The following is a 16985-nucleotide window of genomic DNA, read 5'->3' as shown; positions in this document are numbered from 1 at the left end:
CTGCACAGTAGATTAGCACCCCATCTTAAAGAATTATGGCACAAAGATCAGATGCAGCCAACGTCATTAATGTTGTGACACACCCTAAGGCAAAACGTGGTCCCAACAGCGGTGGCCATTTTAAACAAATATCCGATACCCCTATTTTGTGCAAACGATGAGGCAACAAGCATTTGCAACGGCAATGTCCAGCATTCAATTCGGAAAATTTCTAAATGCAAAGGCAAGAATAACTTTGCAAAACAATGTTTTTTGAATAAAAATATCAGAAATACAAAAATCAATCAACATGGTTGAAGAGATCAATCTAGAAGATATTTTTTATTGATGTTATATCTAGTGAAGATAAGCATTATAACCAAATGCAAACTGAAAAGTCTCCGAAGCGGGTTTGCAGTTATACCAATGCAAATACAATTGTTCATAGAGATAACTTGACCGTTCCTCTAATGATTAATAAAATATTAGTCAATGTTAAACTCGACACTGGAGCGAGAGCAAACCTTATAAGTTTATCAGATATGCAAGAAACAAAAATTAAACCGCAAGTTTTGAAAAAAACGGTACTTTTGAAGGATTATAATGAGAAAAGAATGAATACTCTAGGAGTATGCGAACTAGAGGTCAGTGTAAAGAATAAGCTGAAGAAAGTGAAGTTTTCCATTGGAGAGGCTGAGCGTGAATCACTACTGGGAGTGGAAGCCTGTGAAGTACTCAAATTGGCAAAATGCGTATACAGTGCTGACTGTGCTTTAACCACGCAAAATACATTAGTGGATTCAATAATTAAAGCGTTTCCAGAAATATTTCAAGGATTCAGAGTTTTGCGATTCACTTATCGGATCCAACTGAAAGAGAATGCGCAACCAGTCATACATGCACCAAGACGCGAACCAGCACTATTAAAGGATCGATCAATAGATGAACTGGAAAGGATGACAAATCTGGGGGTGATAAAACAAATTGAAGAACCAATGGATTGGGTGAATTCCATGGTTTGCACGAAGAAATGGAACAATGACTTGAGAATTTGCATGGTTCCTAAAGACCTCAATTTAAATATAAAGTGAGAACATTATCCAATTCCAAAATGAGAAATGATTACACGTGAGATGTCAGGAGCGACATGCTTCAGCAAACTAGATGCATCGCAGGGTTTTTGGCAACTCAAGTTGGATGAGGAGAGCACAAAGCTGTGCACCTTTAATATTCCTTATGGGCGATACTGTTTTCTCAGAATGCTGTTTGGTATTATTTCAGCTTTTGAAATTTTCCATGGGGTAATGGAACACGTTGTAGAAGGAATTCCAGGCATTAGAGTGCACGTAGACGATATCATTGTTTGGGGTTCAACAAAAGAAGAGCACGACGAAAGGCTTATCAAAGTGTTGAGAGACATAAAAAAGTATGGTCTCAGGTTAAACAAGGCAAAATGTCAGTGGGGTGTTGCAGAATTTACATTCTTTGGAGACCGCTGTCTGCTCGAGGGGCACAACCAGACTAGGAGAAGATAACGGCGATATTAAACATGCCATGTCCAACAAGATGCTAGGTATGATAAATTTTGTAATAATAATAATCTTTATTATTGTCACAAGTAGTCTTACATTAACACTGCAATGAAGTTACTGTGAAAAGTCCCTAGTCGTCACACTCCGGCACCTGTTCGGGTACACAGAGGGAGTATTCAGAATGTCCCAATTACCTAACAGCACGTCTTTCAGAACTTGTGGGAGGAAACTGGAGCACCCGGAGGAAACCCACGCAGACATGGGGAGAACACGCAGACTCCGCACTGACAGTGACCCAAGTGGGAATCGAACCTGAGATCCTGGCGCTGTACTCCCGTGCCAAGGTAAATTTATTCCTAATTCCAGCAAAAACGACATGCTTGCTGTAAATAATCAAAAAGGATACTATTTTCCTATAGTCTGAAAGACATAAGCAAGAGTGGTGAGTGCTAAAGGAAGCATTAACAGCAGCTCCAGTGCTGACATTTTTTGACCCCACAAAGAAGACAAAAATATCAAAAGCTGGGTTGGGAGCAGTGTTATTGCAGCAAGACATTGATGAAAATTGGTTTCCGATTGCATATGCTTCTAGGTCAATGACTGACACAGAGTGTAGATTTGCTCAAGAATGCTTAGGTTTGATAAATGGTTTGGAAAAATTCCATGATTACGTATATGGCCTACCAACATTCTTAGTTGAAACAGATCGCAGACCACTTGTAGCGATAAAGAAAATCTAAATGAGACGTCATCAAGAATACAACGTATAATGATGAAGTTACAGAGGTATGACTTTGATCTCATTTATACTCCAGGAAAGCATATCATAGTAGCTGATGCACTCTCATGAGCTACGGATATGATGGAAGAACAACGTCTGGATGAGGTTGTGCAAGAGCATTAAATCTTGTGACAGAAACACTTCCTGTGTCGAGAAGTCAAAATTGATCAAAGAAGAAACCAAGAAGGATGAAATGCTACAAAGGATCATAAAATCTCAGTGAGAGATGGCCAAAAGGATCCTGATCCAAATATTACAATATTTGAGCGGAGTTAAATGCAGCCAATGGTTTTTCACTCAGGCAAAGCGGGATTGTCAGAGCACAATCATACCACAATCTCTAAGATCAATGATTTTACAGAAAATTCATGGGGGGCACTTAGGCACAGAAAAATGTAATCAAAGAGCTAGTTACACGGTACACTGGCCAGGCATCAATCATGATAGAAAACTTTGCAACTTGTCAGAAATTTCAATACAAACAACAAAAAGAACCATTGTAAATGGGCGAAATGATAACAATTCCATGGCAGAAAGTGGGAATGGATCTTTTCTATCTGGTAGTGAAAGAATACCTGTTAGCGATCGACTATCCGCAAGTGGTACAACTAGCCAACACATCAGCCAGGTGTGTCATCAAACATACTAAGGACATATTTGCTCATCATGGAATACAACACATTGACATGAACGACAATGGCCCATGTTTCAGCAGTCATGAATGGACAGAGTTTGCACGGGGGTGAGGGGAGGATGAGCATTGTTGAGGGTGCGGGGGGGTGAGCATTGCCGGGGGTACGGGGGGGTGAGCCTTGCCGGGGGTGTGGGGGGAGTGAGCCTTGCCAGGGGTGCGGGGGGGGGGGTGAGCATTGTCGGGGGTGCGGGGGGGGGGGCTGAGCCTTGTCGGGGGTGCGGGGGGGTGAGCATTGTCGGGAGTTTGGGGGGGATGAGCCTTGTCGGGGGTGCGGGGGGGGTGAGCATTGTCGGGGGTGCGGGGGGGGTGAGCATTGTCGGGGGTGCGGGGGGGTGAGCATTGTCGGGGGTGCGGGGGGGTGAGCATTGTCGGGGGTTTGGGGAGCCTTGTCGGGGTGCGGGGGTGGGGGTGAGCCTTGTCGGGGGTACGGGGGGGGTGAGCATTATCGGGGGTGCGGGGGGCGTGAGCATTGTCGGGGTGAGCCTTGTCGGGGGTGCAGGGGGGATGAGCATTGTCGGGGTGTGTGGGGGGGGGTGAGCATTTTTGGGTGTGGGAGGAGGTGAGCATCTTTGATGCCTAGGCACTGTGGCAGATAACACCCCACGCGCAGCAGCCAACATCCGAACACCCAGTGGATGGGGAACAGCTCCGGGGACATGTCCAAGGCTGGTGGTTGGGTGAGTGCCATGGAGAGCGGGGGATGCTTGGAGCAAGTCCAAGGGTTTGGAGGTCAATCCGCATTGTGGAAGAAAGTAACAGAAGCATCATACTGGTTGCGCAAAAGGGTGTTCATTGTGTGTAACAATTCCCCACTGTCCCGATGGTGCCGCCCCCTCCCCTCTCTTCCCGGTGCCCTCAGTGATCCTCAATGTGCTTTCCCTTCCTAGCTCTACCGCTACCTCAAGGGTGCGGGGTGGTGAGAATATGTCCTGGAACGGGGGGGTGAACATTGTTGGGGGTGCAGGGAAGGTGTGAGCATTGTCGGGGGTGCAGCGAGGTTAGATCCTCGGAGATCAGGGCGCCATTTTGAAAATTTCCCTCGTCTTATAGTAAACCTGAAGGACCCCCCTCCCCCCACACCCACGGACAATGCCACCCCCTGCAGACATGGGCATAAACCCTCCCCCAAGTGAGCACACCCCGCTATGGCATCACTAAGGACCTCCCCACCCTTCAACCTCCACACCTTCCATAACCCCCCTGCTCACACTCCTTTCATGGTCATGACCAACACAGACCCGAATCCGTGGCAGTGCCAGAATGGCACCCAGGCAGTGCCCCAGGTACCCTAGCACTACGGGGGAGTATCAGGGTACTGACCTACACTGTCCCCAACCGCCCGGGAGGGATCCAATGACCTCCAACTCCTGGACTGGCCTTCACCCTTGGTCTCCACTTGTGGAGACCAGCACTAGTCGATGCCTGGTTGTCGCCCTGGGAGCCGGGCAGAATACGACCTCAAATAAGCCGCGCATATTTAAATGAGCCTAATGGGTCATTACCTGGATCACACCCAGTGGGCAGGGTGACTCGCGTATGGTTTTGCACCTGGCGCAAAGTCCAGTTTAGGCCTTTCCCCTGATGCACTATGCACAACGGGATTGGTGCATGGCGCAAAGCAGTGGGAAAACCACAGCTTTTTTTTTAATGATTCTGCTTCTTCGTGTTCGCAACAAGTCTTCCAAGTATTGTTAGCTCCCTCTATCAACTCTTAAATCTCTCGGTCTCGTTGTCTCCTCTGATCTTAAATGACACTCCCACATGTCTGTAGTGTGATAAATGCTTGCAAGTAACACCATTTCTGCCAAAGTCTTCTTAGCTTCTTCAGAACGTGATTATGCCTGTCTGAGGGTAGGGAGAATCTTTGCACTTTTGAACAAGGCACAATAAAGTACTTGTCATCTGACAGTTGTCTCTATTTTTGTGTCTAACTTCCAACCCTTGCCTCTCTCCTCATTAGAGCCTTTCTTATATTTTATTGATACTGTTTTGGCCGTTGCTTCTTTGACATATCCCCCTTTCAACTACTGGTCCGCACATTGTAGCTGCTTTCAGCAACTTCACTGGTTTAAATCAAGCCTCATTGCATTGCCTCCTATCATATCTAATTTTTTCTAGTACCGCAAATTTGTCTTCAACAGTCATCCCAACCTCCTACAACACATCTAGACTTTTTAAACTCACACTTTTTAGCATGTAGTATTTACTTTGTAATTCTACTTCCTTTCTACTCTTTTCAATCTTGGTGCTACCTGTTCTGCGGGCTCCGGGCCTATTGCCAGGTTTCTCAATAAACCAAAACATTGTTTCCCCCATGATCAATTTTAAGGTAATTGGAAGAATCTTGAGGTGTTGGAATCTTCCTCCACTCACACTGAGATATTCTTTATGTTTTAGGGCCTTCTAGCTGATGTGAGTGAGGAGATCACAAATCTGAAGACACCAGAAGAATGGGTGCTCGTTTATCAAACCCACCACAAGTTAACGCGTTGTAAAGACGAGGCCACCCATTGAAGAGTCAGCCATAATGTCTTAGCATCACTGTGTTGAATTTGGGGATGGCAGAGTCCATTAAAAACCAGGACAGTTGAAATTTGATCAACGCGTAACTAACTGAAGAAGAATATGTGTGTGGGAGGGAGGGGCACACACTCTTACTTTTCTTTGTGTTTGAGCAGAGGGAGGTGAGTGAGTGAATGAATGCTTGTGGTACATGGGTGCATTTGAGTGTGAATGTGTCTGTGTGTTTGCTGTGTGTCAATTCTTCACGCCGAGAGACGAGACTGCTGGGAATTTGAATTGCGTTGTCGTAGCGGTAGCCTTGTGCAGACTTCAATCAAGTAAGTGAGGCTCCAATATATTGTGTATAGTACAGAGCCCCTTAGTCTGCCAGACAGCGTGCTTAACCCTACCTCCCTTGCTGTGCCAGTGTGGTATTTCCATTCATGTTAAGCTTGCGCTAGTTAGAAATTAAAATATTACAACAGTTCTGTGGCATGCACCTATCACTTATTTGCTGTGGCTTGGGTTGAGATTGCCCTGGCTGCCTTTCAAATTAAGATCCATGGAACCTCGTTCGGGGCCAAGAGAACTTTTAGCCGCCTCTTGTTGAGTTGGATGATGTTAACCACTCTTCATCAGAGAGGGGGTACCTTCATCTCATCTGTGTGAGCTATAGTTTGACCATGGCTTCAGAATTGACAGTTGTGTACCTAACTGAATACACTAGCCAGTTACCATTTGAGGAGGAACTTACCATTGAACCATAGACATTTACAGGATAGAAAGTCACCGTCATGTCTGTGCCGACTCTTTGCTGGAACAATCTAAAGCTAATTCCACTGTCCACCTCTCCACATTAGTCTATATCGTTCTCTGCTTCCTTTAGAAGATGCTTGAGTGTACTCATAACAGTGCTCTCCATAAAGCTTCTCCTAATTTTAAATTGTTTTAAATTGGTGACTCTTTGTTACTGACTCCCCAATTATCTTTCCTTATTCAAAGACATTCCATAATTGTAAAAACCTCCATTAAATCTGCTCTGAGCCTTTCCTGCTCTAGTGGAATAGTCTCAGGCCCTACCAATAGCAGCGGCATTGGAACCTATCCACACATGGGGGAGGGATAGTTTCCACCCTGCCCCAGTATCCTCCCTCCCCCAATTAGAAAGACAGGCCCTTCTTGACCCCTGGGTTGCACTGCCAAAGGTGGGCTTTGTTATGGCATTGTCACCTCCTCGGCCGCATCTGCTTAATCGTTGACTTAGCAGCACTTTATCACATCAAAACCAGAACCAGGTTCCCTCTTACTGTATTTTCTTTTGTTATGCGAGATGAATGTCTGACTATATGACAATTGCATGCCTAGATGAAGATTGTATGTTACTGTGATTCCTGACCCACGGATACTGCAGAGAGTATGGGGATGCTCAGAATGTAATCCAGTGGGATTTCATGCTTCTATGTTTGTCAGAATTTAACTGGATATTTTCTGGCCCCTGATAATACCTGACCCATCACAGCTTGTGTGTCTCAGTATTATTCAGCAGGCTTGTCAAAACAAGTGGTTAGATTTTCAGCTTCACTGCTGGGTATAAAACCGGCACGCCCGATATGGAAACCGCCTGATTTTCATTCCCATTGCCCTTAAGAGCCTGAAACTTGTTGTATTTTGATATTGATAAACAGTGTTAGTGTGGTGACACTGTTGCTTTTCTCTTCTTTCCCCCTCAACCCCCACTCTGCAATATGAAGTGGCATATTACAACTCTAAAAGACCGTTATCACTTAAGGAACTGCCACTGTTCCACATTTACTATGCCCACGTTTAACGTAAAGGTAATGTATTGATCCAAATCTTTCATGATCTCTGGACCATTCATGTTTTTTCAAAATTGTTGGCTTTTCTTCGTGTCTGCTGTCGTCAAATAAGTCCTGTGTTTATTCAGTCCATCTTGAAAGCTCTTGGTCCCTTTGCATGATAACTCCCCCATGTTTCTCCTTGGTTCAGCTGCTGGACTTTTCTTGTGATTTCCCTCATGTCTTTGTGCATTGTTCTTAAGTCTCTGGGTGGCATTTTCCGCAACCCCCCCTGCACCACAGCGGTGTGTTCCCCTGCAATTGGGCGGGTGAGTACACAAAATGCCGGAAGACCGTGCTGGCGACCAATCGGAATCCATTGGAAACATGCCGCACGGGGGCCGAGAAACCACCATCAGATTTGTTTTTACATTTTTTTATTCCTTCACGTTTTTTTATTAATACATTTTTCCTTCTGTTCAACACATTTTTATTGGACCCCTTTATCCAATTCCTAACATTTCCATTTATTTATTTGTTTTACTTTTCTGCTGTCCTCCAACCAATCCAATACTCCATGTCATCCATTTTTGTTTCTTTCGCTATTTTTTAATTGGAATGATGCTTTTTGATGATTCCAACCCTGATGCATTGAACGTTCATGTCATTGAGGGGTTTCCTTGGTCTTCAAGATGTTTGAAACGGAGTTGAATTTCCACTTTGAATTTTTCTTTAATTGAGTTCTCTGTATTGAATCATTCATAATCTGGTCTCTTTAATGTCCCTGTGTTTTTTCAACTTCCTCAAATTTATTTTGATGGTCCAAATTGCATGCACATAGTCAGTTCCACAGTCGGCAGCCAGGCTTAGGTCTTAGCTTGTTGAACGGTGTTTTGGAATCTGATTTCTCATCCTATCACCTTGAATGCTCCTTGAACCAGGTATTTAGGCCCAGATGAAATAGTCATAGAACATAGAACATAGAATTTACAGTGTAGAAGGAGGCCATTCGGCCCATCGAGTCTGCACCGGCTCTTGGAAAGAGCACCCTACCCAAGGTCAACACCGCTACCCTATCCCCATAACCCAGTAACCCCACCCACCACTAAGGGCAATTTTGGACACGAAGGGCAATTTATCATGGCCAATCCACCTAACCTGCACATCTTTGGACTGTGGGAGGAAACCGGAGCACCCGGAGGAAACCCACGCACACACGGGGAGGATGTGCAGACTCCGCACAGACAGTGACCCAAGCCAGAATCGAACCTGGGACCCTGGCGCTGTGAAGCAATTGTGCTATCCACAATGCTACCGTGCTGCCCCTTGCCATCATCTGCCATGACCAGCAGGACATATGCGTGCGAGGGGGTACGCGTCAAGCTGCGTGTACCGGTTGATGGTCTGACTGTAGTCAACGACTATCCTGTTTTTCTCCCCGGTTTTCACCACTACCACTTGGGCTCTCCTGGGCTGTTGCTGGCCTCGATGATACCTTCCCGCAGCAGCCGCTGGACCTCCGACCTGATGAAGGTCCTGTCCGGGGCACTGTACCGTCTGCTCCTGGTGGCAACGGGTTTGCAATCCGGGGTTAGGTTTGCAAAAAGGGAGGGCGGGTCGACCTTAAGGGTCGCGAGGCCGCAAACGGTAAGGGGTGGTAATCCACCTAACCTGCACATCTTTGGACTGTGGGAGGAAACCGGAGCACCCGGAGGAAACCCACGCACACACGGGGAGGATGTGCAGACTCCGCACAGACAGTGACCCAAGCCAGAATCGAACCTGGGACCCTGGCGCTGTGAAGCAATTGTGCTATCCACAAGGCTACCGTGCTGCCCCCGGTTCGGTGAGTCACCGAACAAATTAAAAGTTTAGAAAACTTTGGAATCGACAAACTGACTCTCATCTTTAATGAAGTTTATGACACAGGAGAAACCCCAGGAAACTTAAGTAATTCGATATTTATTGAACTCTCTCAAAATCCCGGAGGAATTTAATGTGAACCCCATCACATTATAGGTGTGATGAGTCACATGACTAAGACCGTTCTTCAAGTACTGATGAATGAGGCCAGGAGGAAGATAAAGCCAGATGTTTCAGCTCTCTGTGTGGTTATAGTGGAATATAGAGCAATGAGAAATGCTATCTTTATGGTGTATATGCTATCAAAAAGAGTCATAGATAGGCCTTTGATAAGGTAAAACATGAAGAGCTGATGCACATGTTAGAGTCTCCTGACCTTGATGGCAAAAACCTTAGAGTGATAAGAAATCTTTATCGTGAACAAACTGCAGCTGTAAATGTTGAGAATGATTAAGTAATTTTTGTGAAGATTAAGAGAAAGGTCAGAGAAGGGTGTTTTTTTTCTCCATAGTTTGATTCAATTTGTGTAGCAAAAATATTCCTAGAGAGATTGAAGACCTACCTGAATTATTTGTTGGAGGTTAAAATTTTAATAGCATAAGATACGCGAATGACACCATTCTTGTCGCCGACTCTGAAGAGAAACTGCAAAAGATGTTGTCTAAAGTAACGAGTGAAAAAGAAGAAGAAATGGAAGAGCATAAATTGTATGAAAATAAAATGGCTACCAATGTCCAGAACCATAGCAGAATGTACGATCACAGTGAAGAATGAAGAAGTCAAGCGGGTAGACAATTTTAGTTACCTGGGAGATATGTTAAATCGGACAGAAAATGCGACCAAGAAATAAGACAATAGATTGGGATGGTCAAAGGTGCATTTCAAGAAATGAAGATGATAATGTTCAACTCCAAAATTAGCTATGAAAAGAAAGAGAATCCTGGAATGCTGCATCAGATCAGTTTTGACAGAAATCGGTGTTGGATGATCAGTGAAGTAATCAAAGAAAAATTGAGGCTGCACAGTTGTGGGGTTTTTTTTAAGCAAACAATGAAGATATCTTGGACAAGTCACACTCCAATGAAGTGGTGCTCGTAAAATCTGAGACTAAAAAGCTCTGCTGACCCAGATCAGGAACAGACCATTGGGATTTCTTGGTCGCGGAATAAGAAATCAAGATTTGGAAAGTCTGATGTTGACGGGATAGATTGATGGTAAAAGAGACCAAGGTAGACAAAGAACGATCTTTTTAAAGAGCCTCGCAAACTGGATGAAAGTGCCATTCATGAAGATGGTCCACACCTCGAGAGTAAAATATTATGGAAGTCCATGGTGGCCAACGCCCTCTTAGGGCATGGTACCTGAACAAAAAGAGAGATTGATCCGGGTCAAGGTCGGGGAATGCAATGATGTGGCTCCATTACTTGTTAAGGAACTATCCTTCTTCAATCGCCTTAACCGTTCCACAATATGTCCAAGATCTGTATCAGCAAATGAGGGAAAAATGAGTCACCATTTGTCAGGATTAACGGCAGAATATCATTACTATTGTACCAGAGAGAGTGCAGCCTTTGAGCAATGTAAGTTGGGATCTTAATGTCATGCGATGTAGTACACCGTTCTGCCATCTTGTGGCTTGAAATGTATCTTCGCTTGCTCTGCACTCCACACATTCACACTAGTCATAGCCTCTCATGATGGCAGTGATATATTTGTGCTTGTGTTAATATTCCCTGGGATATTTTATAACCTTCCACACAGTGGTCTCAAGATTCTCACACTGGTGAATTGCACTGGAGTTACACCAATGGAACCTGGGTTGTGTTTCTACTTGTCTGGAGACGTATTTACACCAGAATTCCATGGGTCACCTTATTTGCATATCCATTAATAAGAGTCATTATGGCACAGAAGGAGGCCATTTGGCCCATCAAGCCCATGCCAGCTCTCTGCAGAGCAATCCAGTCGGCCCCATTCCATCTGTGTCAAATGGGAGTAGTATGCTGGAGGAGCCTTTCAAGAAGCAAATTCTAATTGAATGGAGCTCCATTCTCTCTCCACAGATGCTGTCAGCCCAGCTGAAATTGTCCAACATTTTCTGATTATTGGAGCTGTCACTTCATGGCAAAGGGCTGATGTGTTGTGCTGTTCAGAGATTGAAGGAATATTCCTTTATTTGGAAGCAAGAGATGCAGCACAATCATCAATTGCAATTTTGCTGATGGGATGTCCTCCAGTGCCCCTTACAACAATCGCTGGAGGTGTCTTCAGTGAAGGTCACTGTAATGCATTCCCTCATGTCTTTCTCTCTCCGAAGAGGTTAGGGCCACTTCTCCAAATATGGCAAGTACAGGATTTTTTTGAACGGACGCAACATGCTACAAATGTGATTGACACAAGACAGACCATCCTAAAGGGCATCCCCCTCCCCCTCCCATTACCAGGCCAGGCAGTGATGAGTCTTTTAATGGGTACACTTCTGTCTTTGGTGATACATGCTCTTATGCCTTTACTAAGATTCTCGTGTCCTCTCCTGCTTCTGCAATATATGGAGCGGTAACAATGTCTGGTGGAGTGCAACCTCCTTAAATGTTCCTCCATCCTGTGCCCTCCCCTCCATAATAATAATATACAAAATTCTTCCCATAGCAAACGCCACACTTTCTCCTTGAAATCCTAATTCTGGGTGGAATTTGAAGGTGGGGGGAGGGATCACATACCTCCAAGTAGACTCTCACTGACAGAAATGGTGAGGGACATGATGAGGCAGAATGCTGAAAAAAATACTAAAAGTTGTTGCCAGGCGCAGAACATCTCCACACACTTCAGCCTCTCAAATTCTTCCCTTCCACCCGTCTCAGTTGATTCTGGAAACAGCTGCATCTGACAGATTATCAGTCTAATTTACCAAGAGCATACTAAATAAGGAACCCCTCAACAGCAATGCCACTGGCACTCAATATGTGTAAATGAACTCAGTCACTGGACAATGGACTACAAGAAAATAGGAACAGGAGGAGTCCATTCAGCCCCTCCAGCCTGCTTCAGAATTCTAGATAACCCACATCAAAGCTGATTTAATTCTGGTCACCAGACTATGAAAAGATATCGAGGCACTCGAGTGGGTGCAGGGGAGACTTCAGGGATGCCACCAGAAATGTTTGGGTGTACATATCAGGAAAGGTGTCTTTTCTCTTGAGAAAGGAGGGGGGGGGGGTGACTTAACTAAGGTCATTATGAAAGGTTTTGATAGAGTGGAGACAGGGAGAATGTTTATTCACGTGGGGGAAAAGTAGGGGTCATCAGTATAAGATAGTCCCAAGAAATCCAACGGGGAGGTGTTGAAGCGAATAGCAGAGATGCAATTAAGCGAAAGCTGGACAAGTATTTCTGAGGAAGAAGGGAATGGAGGATTACGATGACAGATTTAGATGTAGCAGGATCGAGGAGACAGGACTAGCTGAATGGGATGTATCTGTGCTATCTATCTGATGTAACCCCATGGTACAAGACATGGCATCTTTTGACTTGGTCTCCCTTTTCTCATTTGTCCATTTTGCACTGACCGAGGATGGAAAAGACTGCGCTCTTTGTAAGTGTTGGGAGTGTGAAAGAAGAATGTGCAATGTAACAGTCCACTTATTACCTGAGCGTGGTTCACCCAGTAAACCATCCGCACTCCACCCCCACCCCCAAAAACAGATTCCTCAGTGGACAAGGCAACGCCTCTAGTCTCTAACCCAGGGAGGAATAACCGGTGATCCTTTGCTTGACAATCTGTGATACATCATGGAGAACTTTGTCTTAATTTGTACTTCGAACATAGGAATTGCCAGATGAAATTTGACCAAAGTCCATTCGAGTTCACCTCCTACCATGCTGGTAGCCACGCAATATGATGATAATGGAGTTGTTGATCAATTTGGCAAATATTTCCTATCAATGGACCACAACCGACCTAACATGGGGCAGGGACAATCCCAGTCATGAACAGTTTTGGAAAGCATAGATCCAAAGTCCTAAGCATAGATCCAAAGTCCTAAGCATGCTACACATGGCACAAGTCATGGCACAATGTACATTGATCGCTTGCAAACACTTTATAGTGAGTCCTAAGTAACTGTGGATCGGCCTGCTTTCTGAGCTTGTACTCACCTATCCAGAGACCCCAGTTCAGCTTATGTTTACTGGTAATCTGCCACGCGCGATATCGGAGCTGCTTTGTTTTCTCTAACTTGCTCCTTTGCTGACATGAGTTACCTTTCCTAGTGTGCAGTTCCACATGGGCTGGCAGCCCTTTGCCACCTTGTCTACATTTCCATTCCTTCACACATACCCCGGTCACGCTGAATTAATCTTAATACTGTCCTCGCTAAGCATTTATACATGAACACTTTCCAAAGTGGACGGTACATGGTCATGTGTGCAGGACTTTTTTTCTGTACAATGGGGGCAACTGTGAGTTGATTTGGTGTCAAAGAACTCAAAGGTGAGGGGAGATGAGAACATCAGCCTAATCGCCATCCACTTTGGAATGTGTTCAGGTGTAAATGCTTAGCGAAATAGGGGAACAGTCTAGTAATCTGGGGGAATATATTTGAGGTTAAAGCCATATTGTTTCTGATTAACTGCACCATTTATGCCCTTCTAGGGCAACTTGTAACTCTATGTACCAACAGAACAGAATGATCTACTGCCCACATCTATACAATCTTTCTAAACATGTTTAGACGGAGCAGCCCTCCCCCTTCCTGGAGTGTGTGAATAGTCAGACGTGTGAATGGAAAGTCTTGCGAACAGTTTAGTAGCTGCCTCATGTGAGAAAGAGGGTAGCCAGTTTGATCCGAAATGGGCAGGCCTCCAACCTATCACCTTTGGGTTCCCATCCTTTGCCCCTTTCCCTGCAACCCAAACTCAATCCTTGTATATCCTCTTTGAAATAATTTGTTCGTTCCCACACACTGGTGTACTCATGGGAGACCACGTACATTGCAGTTTGAGTGATTTGGACTATGGGGTTGGAGGCGCACTGCCCCGCCGTCTCGGTAACTGTTACTCGTGATTTGACAGAAGTTTGTGTTTACAGTTTGAAACGGCCTTATTTCACAATCTGGTTAAAGTTTGCCTCTCACTTTGGAGAGCTGTACTGACAATTGCTCCTCACCTTGTCGCCAGTTTGTGGACAGAGCGGATAATTATTCCCTGTTGCTCCTCGATTTCTTCAATCTGTGAAGATCCTTTCCATGTTCTCTATTCAATGTTGTGTGTCGCATTGTAGTTCAGTGTATCAACTAGTTTTATTGAAAATAAAACCTTTGTGTGAATACCCGATCAGGAGCATGGTGTTTGTTTTCATTGCACACGTTTTCCTGTTTAATCAAGCTGATGGATTTTTGTGCTGTAGAGTGAACCATGTCGTTGCATCAATTGTGTATTAGATCTAAACAAAATTGTTCCACACTTCCCGACCAGACCAGCGACAGAGTTACACTGTTATATTGAGCATATCTGTTACTGTGAAGATTATACACAGAGTAAAACCCTCCTCTAAATTGTCTTGCTAAGTGCCACCAAGTCAGCAAACACTGTTATTCTTTCATGGGAGGTGGGCATGGCTGGCGAGGTCAGCATTTGTCATCCATCCTTAATTGCCCTTGAGTGGCTTGCCACAACATTTCAGAGGGCTAACACACATTGTCTTGGGTCACTTGTGGATGAGGTCAGTCCAGGCAAAGATGGCAGAGTTCCTTCCCGAAAGGACATTCGTGAAACAGATAGGTTCCATGGTCATCATCAGACTGGCACAGTGGTTAGTGTAATATCCCGCACGGGACCTACGAGGTGGGAATGCTTGTCTTCCCCATGCCCCTTGCAGAGTACGAGCTCCCCGCTAAGGGCGGGGTATCTCAATTACCCAGTGTTTATAAAGTCGGCCAGTAAGGCACCAACCAAGCAAGAACCCGGTAGAGGTCCCCCGGGTAGCATATATATCGTTTGTATAAATAAAACTTTGTTCTTATTTTTCTTGTTGTGGACTTCCTGTCTCCTTTTTAAGGTTAGCACTGCTGCCTCACAGCGGCAAGGACCCGGGTTCGTTTCTGGCCTTGGGTAACTGTGGAGTTTGCACGTTCTCCCAACATCTGCGTGGGTTTACTCTGGGTGCTCCGATTTCCTCCCATAGTCCAAAAATGAGCAGGCTAGGTGGATTCGTCATACTAAAATTACCATTTAGTGTCTAAAGACGTTCAGGTTAGGTAGGGTTATGGATAAAGGGTGGGGGAGTGGGCCTAGGTAGGGTGAACTTTCAGAGGGTCGGTGCAGCCTCAATAGGCCGAATGACCTCCTTCTGCATTGTAGGAATTCTATGGATATAATTCCAGGTTTTATCAAATTCAAATTCCACCATCTGCCGTGGTGGGATTCCAACCCAGGCCCCCAGAACATTACCCTGGGTTTCTGGTTACTAGTCCAGTGGTGTCAGAGTAAAGCTCTCCCTACACTGGCACGGACACAATACGTTGTCTCAAATCTGAGACATTGAAGTGGCATTTCTGACTTCCAGCAGCAACCACTTTGAATGATGCTTTGAACTAGCGCTGCTTCAGATCAGTTTGTATTGAGGGCCATTGCCCATCGAGAACTGGATTGAACCTGCTCAAACACAAACGGAGGAGATTGACATCAAAGCACAGGGCAATGAGATGGACTGAGAGGCACTATGCAGTGTACAGATGTCTTCCTGAGGGATTGGATGTAAGAGATTCCAATCAGTGCGTTAGCATAAAAGGTGACCGAGAATCAAAAGCTGACCAACAGCTTCAAAATAGTTGATAATCACCAACGAAAGAAAACATTTGTGTTTGCATTTCCAGGTGTGTCAATGTGTTTTACAGCCAAATAATTACTTTTGTGGAGTTGCTATTGTTTGCATGGAACATTGAATTATACAACTGGTTGAAACACAGAAAGGCCCAACATACAGCACAAGAGATAAATAATTTGTTTTGGTGCAGTTGGTGAAGCATTTAATGTCTGAAAAGACATCTGGAGGACTCCATTACTCTTCTCTGAAGAGTGCCTTGGGATCTTCATTATCCATCTAAACACGTTGGTGTTGAATCAAATTACAGGACTTGCGATAGTGTATTACTCCCCCAGTCATAGAACATAGAAAATACAGCACAGAACAGGCCCTTCTGCCCACGATGTTGTGCCGAACCTTTGTCCTAGATTAATCATAGATTATCATTGAATTTACAGTGCAGAAGGAGGCCATTCGGCCCCCTGAGTCTGCACCAGCTCCTGGAAAGAGCACCCCACCCAAACCCAACACCTCCACCCAACACCAAGGGCAATTTTGGACACTAAGGACAATTTATTATGGCCAATCCACCTAACCTGCACATCTTTGGACTGTGGGAGGAAACCGGAGCACCCGGAGGAAACCCACGCAGACACGGGGGCGGATGTGCAGACTCCGCACAGACAGTGATCCAAGCCAGAATCAAACCTGGGACCCTGGAGCTGTGAAGCAATTGTGCGATCCACAATGCTACTGTGCTGCCCTTAAGAACAAATAAATCTGCACTATATCATTTTACCGTAATCCATGTACCTATCCAATAGCTGCTTGAAGGTCCCTAATGTTTCCGACTCAACTACTTCCACAGTCAGTGCATTCCACTACTCTCTGGGTAAAGAACCTACCTCTGATATCCCTCCGATATCTTCCACCTTTCACCTTAAATTTATGTCCCCTTGTAATGGTCTGTTCCACCCGGGGAAAAAGTCTCTGACTGTCTATCTATTCCCCTGATCATCTTATAAACCTCTATCAA

At 45.0% G+C, this 16985-nt stretch overlaps 1 protein-coding gene across 6 annotated transcripts in view; it reads left to right on the top strand.

The window, feature by feature from the left end:
• Positions 1–14478, top strand: part of sned1 (sushi, nidogen and EGF-like domains 1) — a 376981-nt gene extending 362503 nt beyond the window's left edge. For all 6 annotated transcript variants that reach the window (XR_011934549.1, XM_072474925.1, XM_072474927.1 and 3 more), the window contains one exon: positions 5384–14478. Coding sequence is in view for 3 of the 6 variants with exons in the window: in XM_072474928.1 (XP_072331029.1) it covers positions 5384–5397 (14 nt within the window). In the remaining 3 variants the exon portion in view is untranslated. The remainder of the gene's footprint in view (positions 1–5383) is intronic.
• Positions 14479–16985: the final 2507 nt, after the last annotated feature.

This window comes from Scyliorhinus torazame, chromosome 14, assembly GCF_047496885.1.
Source record: "Scyliorhinus torazame isolate Kashiwa2021f chromosome 14, sScyTor2.1, whole genome shotgun sequence".
NCBI classification, from domain to species: Eukaryota; Metazoa; Chordata; class Chondrichthyes; order Carcharhiniformes; family Scyliorhinidae; genus Scyliorhinus; species Scyliorhinus torazame.
Note: the sequence above shows the minus strand (reverse complement) of the source record. Positions and strands in the feature narration are given on the sequence as shown.